At 47.5% G+C, this 6743-nt stretch overlaps 1 protein-coding gene across 1 annotated transcript; it reads right to left on the bottom strand.

Moving 5' to 3' along the window:
• Positions 1-555: 555 nt before the first annotated feature.
• On the bottom strand, positions 556-5415 carry LOC139230640 (zinc-binding protein A33-like). Its single transcript, XM_070862452.1, has 4 exons — positions 4759-5415; positions 4573-4668; positions 2316-2439; positions 556-1103 (listed from the first exon to the last, which is right to left on the bottom strand). Exons 1-4 carry the CDS (start codon positions 5167-5169, stop codon positions 556-558), a joined length of 1179 nt encoding a protein of 392 aa, XP_070718553.1. The 5' UTR covers positions 5170-5415.
• Positions 5416-6743: the final 1328 nt, after the last annotated feature.

Here is a 6743-nt window from a genome sequence, read left to right on the forward strand (position 1 = left end):
CTCTCTCCCCCCCCACCCCCGCTCTCTCTCCCCCTCCCCCTCCCCCTCCCCCCCCGGCTCTCTCCCCCCCCCCCCGCTCTCTCTCCCCACCCCCCGCCGCTCTCTCTCCCCACCCCCCGCCGCTCTCTCCCCCCCCCCACCCCCGCCGCTCTCTCCCCCCCCCCCCCCCGCTGTGACTGAGACCGACGCCCATCAGTTTGCAGGAGGCAGGGTGAAATTATGGGATGGGCCTTCCACCGGTCCGCGAGAGGTGGGCGCCGGAGGGACTGGAGAGCATCATCACCCCCGGCAACCACATTTTAATTTGATTTTATATGTTTTAAAGTTTAATTTGTTTTTATTGCTGGGTTTTAGTGTCCCCCTCCCCTTTTATAGGGGGCACTTGTAAATTATATGGTTTTAATGCCCCCCAAAAAAATCACAAAAAAACCCCCAAAAAACAAAAAATAAATAAAGAGGGCAGTTAAAAGTGTCTGCAGTGTCCCCCAGATCGGGGGGCACTCGATCTAATGTTTATTTTGTCCCCCCGCCCAAAAGAGTTATGGGATGGGCCTGTTAGTGACCTTTAACCCCACAGATTGTCAGGGGGGCGGAGTTTTTCCCGCCATTCCGTCCCGGACTGAAGAGGGGAAAGATTCTCTCAGTGAAAGTCTGGGTGAAAGTGTGGAGATGGGACATGTTGTCCGCATTGTAAAATGACACCTGTCCGCCCTCATAGTCCAGGTACACCCCGATCTTCCGAGGCTTCACACTCGGGGTGAGGCGGGTCTGTGAGGGGGAGGTGCCGGCAAAATAGACACTTCCGCGATACAGCCACACAATCCAGTATCCGATCTCTGGGCTCGGGGAGATTGGCCCTTTCCTCCCGGCAGACTCTCGGGTCACTCCGATCTCCCACCGAGTCTTGTCCCCCACCTCCACCTCCCAGTAGTGTCTCCCTGATGTGAATCCCTCCGATCCCAGGACACAGGACCAGCGATCAAACCTCTCCGGGGTGTCAGGGAGCGGCTGCTGTTTATCCCCATGTCTCACACGGGTCCGACCCTCAGACAGGATGAGCCAGGGATTCGCTGTGTTCGGATCCAGAGTCAGAGAGGCTGGAGCTGGGGGAAAGTTAAAGTAACACAGTCAGTGATTTAGTTTCTTGCTGTGATTTATTCAAACACTTTCCTGTTTAAAGAGCCCACTCGGGCTCTGGCTTGTGATCCTGGAATCTGCTGCCGCTCCAGGGTTTACGCCCCGGGGGTCGATTTACGTCGATTTCGGGCCAGAATCAGCGCAGTCAGTGCCCAGAGATAAAGACCCGAAAACCACTGGAGACAGCGGGGGATGGAGAGAGAGAGTGGGCGGGGCGCGGAAGAGAGCGGGGAGGCGGGTGACTGGGGTTTAAGCAGCTGTTTCCAAAGGCCACAAGGAAAGTAGTGCTGTGAATAAAATATTTCACAGGTAAGACAGAGTCCAGTATAAGGAATGCGATGGAAATAAACACACTGCAATTACATCTGAAGGAGAAACTTACATTTCTAATGTTCCTGACAAATGCCTCAAAGCACTTCCCACAATGTATTACTTCCCATACCCTCCGCATAAAGTATTTGGGAGTGATTTACGTCTCACAATCGCCCGGATTTACACCGTAAACGGAGCAGTAACGAGACAAAAACCACCCGCAGTGCTTCCCACCTGGTTCCCACCAAGGCCCGCCGGGAAATTATACCGCAGCCGCGAAATAGGAATCCAGCGCTCCCGCACTAAACATGGGGGAAGCCTCATTAGTTTATGCAAACCGGATCCCATAATGTACATGTAACCCCAATGCAATCTTGGTCTTCCATTGGACGGTGCGTGAGCTGTGCAAGTCCCACCCAGTGGAACAGTCTGTAGAATGGCCCAACCTGTGGTCCTTAAAGGGACCGCTGGAACCCTCACAGGGAATGATGCAAGGAGTTAGCTCCGTCCGGTGTCCTGGACAATATTTATCCATCAACCAACATCATGAAAACAGGTTATCTGGTCATTATCACGTTGCTCCCCCCGGATATATTTTCCCGCCATTCTCTGAGTTTGAGACTGTCGCTACTTTGTTGTAGACTCTGTGACTGTGTTAAACCTCTGGATGTTTATCTTCTCTCTGCGGTTTAGGATCTTGAATACTTCAGTAAGATCACCCCAAGCCCTCCCTTATCCAGTGCAAAGACTCCTGATTTCCAGACTAGACACAGACATCAGTGATCATTTAATCCGGGGTCTGGGAGCCGGTTTTGGCCCTTCTCATCTGGATTTAATGATCATGAAAAGGAATATAGGAGATTTACCGGGGTTAATGGCGTCTATCATTTCTCTCCACGCTGTGTACTGTAAAGGGCCGTTGAACTTTCCGATAGACAGGGCGCCATCTGCTACTGACAGCAAATGATTGTCCTCACTAAGCCTGTAAATATTACACAGTTAATGTTATAAATTGACCATAAACATTTCACCAAACGGTGCAGAGATTCTGTAAAGAGCATGTCCTACCTCCTCTTCCGACAAGCTTCCTCCTAAAATAAATAAAACACAAACAGTGAGGACAGTAAAAGACTTCAGGAGGACACAGACAGGCTGGTGAAATGAGCAGACACAGGACGGATACAATTTAACACAGAGAAGTGTGAAGTGAAGCATTTTGGAAGGAAGAATGAGGAGAGACATTGTAAACTAAATGGTACAATTTTAAATGAGGTGCAGGAACAGAGAGACCTGGGGATCACATTCACAAATCTTGGAGAAGTGAGTAAGAATTTTTTGACCAATGACTTGTGATGATCTGGAATGCACTGACTGACAGGGTGTAGGAAGCAGATTTAACAGTAATTGTCAAAAGTGAATTGGAAATAAACTTGAAAGGAAAAAAAAATGCAGGGCTATGGGGAAAGAGCAGGGGGAGTGGGACTATTGGGATATCTCTCAAAGAGACAGCACAGTCACAGTGGGCCTTTTGTGGTGTAGATTCTATGGTTGTAAGTAGTTGAACATTCTGATTTGTGTGTCAGATACTGTAACTCAATATTCATACATCCTCCAGGAACGGCATTAAAGATGGTGGAGATAGAAACAGATTTGGGCATTCTAGTGCATACATCCTTAAAGGTACATGAGCAGTGCCATGCAGGAATAGTTAGAGAAAATGTGGTATTGGAGTGTATCCATAGGACAATTGAGTATAAGACGAGGCATACTGTTTTGTCCTTGTACAAGACCTTAGTCAGGCCGTACTTGTAATACTATGTCCAGTTTTGGTCTCCTTACATGGTGGTTAATATTGAGGCTCTGGACTGGGTGCAGAAGTGGGTTACTGGACTAATTCCAAATCTAAGTTACCTTAGTTATCAAGATAGGTTAAATGAGTTGGGACTCTTTACCTTGGAGCAGTATAGACTTAAGGGGGATATGATTGAGGTTTATGATAATGAATGGAATCGACAGTGTTCCAGCTGACCGTTTATTTCAATGGGCTAGGCAGGACCAGGGGGACAAAGTTAAGTTCTATAAGGCTAGATCTAGGTTAGATGTCAGGAGGTGGTTCTTTACACACAGAATAGTAGACCTCTGAAACAAGCTGCCCTCTCATGTGGTGGATGCAGACTCACTGAATTCCTTCGAGCAAACGCTGGATTTGTTTCTGGCTGCGGCGGAGATTAACTCGAACAGAAGGTAGGTATTACAGGGAGTTTAATGGCCAGAGTGATGATCTGGACTAGTTTCGATTGCCTCGATGGGTCAGAGAGGAATTTCGCAGATTTTTCCCCCTAATTGGCCCGGGTTTTTTTAATCTGTTTTTGCCTCTCCCAGAAGATCACATGGTTTCGGGGAGGGTGGACTGGATATGTTGTGATACACAAGGTATCGGAACCTGGGACAGGCCCAGATGGTCTTTACCTGTCCGTCATTGTTCATATGTTCGTATCAGTGCCTCTCACAGACACAGTGACTGTCAAACCCACAGTGACTGTCACACCCACAGTGCCACACACACCCACACACAACAACTTATTCCCGGGAGGTGGCAGGTATTCCCGGGAATGTGCGGACACAGTGGGAGCCGATTAGTTCAGTGACAACAACAGAACCGGCCGGGAATAGACAAAATAATCGGTTTAAATCAGTTTCGAATTTTTCAGCAAATGCTGCATTTATTTCAGTTGTCATCGGTTATTTTGTGACTGTGTGAAGTTTCACTGAACTGACCCACAATATAATCCTCACCTTCAGAAATATCAGTCCGTCTTTTTGCTCCATCTGTTTCTGTAACTTTGAGAGCTCCTCCTGAATAGAATTTAAATTCTCTTGAATTTCTCGAAGGTTTTTCTCCATTTTTTCTACAATCTTCCCCTCTTGTTCCCTGAGATCTCGGATTAAACGCTGCTCTTTCTCAGTGAGAATCTGGTGCATTTTAGTGAACTCGGATGTGATGCGGGTCTGCAGACTGCTCGACTGTTCCTACCAAATGAAATGTGAAACATAATTAATGTACCGCGATAGAGGGAACAAAACTAACCGAGATCCCAGAAAATCAGCTCAGGGAGACCTTACCCTAACTCCGGAAATCTGCTGTTTCTGTTTTAATTCTGTTTCTAGAGCCGCCGATTTCTTCTCTGTGAGAGAATCTAAGGAAGATTTCAGCCGATCCTGGGATTGGGAGAGAAAATCACAGAATTAAAGTGTTAGACCATGAAAATGTGATAAAATAATCAGGTGATCCAATCTGTTCCCTTTTACCTTGTAGATTCCAACAGCTTCTTTAATGGGCATGAAGTTATGCGATTTGTGTTCCCGCGCATCTCTACAAGTGTAACAGATCAGTTTCTTGTCAGTTTCACAAAACAGCTTCAGTTCTTCGTGATGTTCCTCACAGTGAAGTTTACGTTCCTTCTCTTTCAGATTCAAGTTTAATATTCGCACTTTCTCAGCCAGTCTCGCTAAGGCCCGATTAGCCTTGAGGTTTCTTTTCGAAAACTCCGCTCTACATTCCGGGCAGGAGATTCTCCTCTTCTTTGCCCAGCACCGTGTGATACAGGAGCGGCAGAAGTTGTGCCCACACTCCAGTATTACCGGATCGGTGAAGAAATCCAGACAAATGGGACAATTTAATTCCTCAGCAAAACTCTGGGCCCGCTGATTAGAAGCCATGATTGAGTTTCAGCACTTCCTGGTTCAATCCGCTTTCAGTTTCGATGTTGTTGCCTTGAATTCAGTTCAGCGATTTCCTGATGAATTCACTGCAATATTCGGGGAACTATTATTATACACTTGTGTATGTCCCGTCGACTTTTACACAGGGAGACAAAACCTAGAGCAGTTTGAAGGACTAACAGGGTTAGAGAGCCGAGGGGAATAATTGAGCCCTGTCCGGGAGGGTAACGGTCCCTGGGGTGTTGGCAGTGGGAGGAGGGAGAGAGAGGGAGGGAGGAGGCGGGGATCCAGATTCCAGTGCACTTTGCTCCAGACCGAACTCACTGCCGACCACAAACCCTCTGGTGACACACGGTGTGAGATCGAGATTCACAAACTGAATTGTGTTAATGATTGCAGCCGCTCATCCGAAAGCACAAAGTGCCCTGAATGTCAGGAAGTGATATCCGGTGACAGGTACACAGAAGACCCCAGGACGTCCCAAAGCGCTTTAAAGTGCTCGAAGTACTTTTGAAGAAATGTCGGCACTGTTGTATTTGAACACTGCAAGTGCTGCCCTCCCAGTCCCTGAGACACTGTCTGATCGCAAGTCTTTCAGTGTTACACGGTGCACCGCTGCCACCTGCTGGCAGGATATCAGTGCTGCAGGAAAGATTTCCCCATTAAAATGGCCCGAGAAGTGGCGACTGTCTCTGAAGGTTCACAGGCACGATGGGCCGAATGGCCTCCTTCTGTGCTGTATCACACTCTGATTCTTATGTATTCTTATACTTGGATCTATCAAGTGTATTTCCAATTCGCTTTTGACAATTACTGTTAAATCTGCTTCCTCAACCCTGTCAGTCAGTGCATTCCAGATCATCACAAGCCATTGATAATAAAATCCCTACTCACTTCTCCAAGATTTGTGAAAGTCTTTTACTGTCCTCACTGTTTGTGTTTTATTTATTTCAGGAGGAAGCTTGTCGGAAGAGGAAGTAGGACATGCACTTTACAGAATCTCTGCACAGTTTGGTGAAGTGTTTATGGTCAATTTATAACATTAACTGTGTAATATTTACAAGCTTAGTGAGGACTATCCCGTGCTGTCAGTAGCAGATGGCGCCCTGTCTATCGGAAAGTTCAACGGCCCTTTACAGTACACAACGTGGAGAGACATGATAGACGCCATTAACCCCGGTAAATCTCCTATATTCCTTTTCATGATCATTAAATCCAGATGAGAGGGGCCTAAACCGGCTCCCAGACCCCGGATTAAATGATCACTGATGTCCGTGTCTAGTCTGGAAGTCAGGAGTCTTTGCACTGGATAAGGGAGGGCTTGGGGTGATCTTACTGAAGTATTCAAGATCCTAAACCGCAGAGAGAAGATAAACATCCAGAGGTTTAACACAGTCACAGAGTCTACAACAAAGTAGCGACAGTCTCAAACTCAGAGAATGACAGGAAAATATATCCGGGGGGGGGAGGAGGTAGGATGGTGGGGGTTGTGGGGCGAAGGGGCAAAGCCGAGGAGCAGCCAGCAGCGGGCAGGACAATTCATGCACCTCCCGGCCACAGAGAAGCTGTTA

The sequence above is a fragment of the Pristiophorus japonicus genome, chromosome 19, assembly GCF_044704955.1.
Source record: "Pristiophorus japonicus isolate sPriJap1 chromosome 19, sPriJap1.hap1, whole genome shotgun sequence".
NCBI classification, from domain to species: domain Eukaryota; kingdom Metazoa; phylum Chordata; class Chondrichthyes; family Pristiophoridae; genus Pristiophorus; species Pristiophorus japonicus.

Coding starts and splice junctions, on each gene's coding strand:
- LOC139230640 (XM_070862452.1), bottom strand. CDS start 5,169: ATGGCTTCTAATCAGCGGGCCCAGAGTTTTGCTGAGGAATTAAATTGT. Junction 4,669..4,758: donor AAGCTGTTGGAATCTACAAG/GTAAAAGGGAAC, acceptor TCCCAATCCCAG/GATCGGCTGAAATCTTCCTT. Junction 2,440..4,572: donor AGCAGATTTCCGGAGTTAGG/GTAAGGTCTCCC, acceptor TAACTGTGTAAT/ATTTACAGGCTTAGTGAGGA.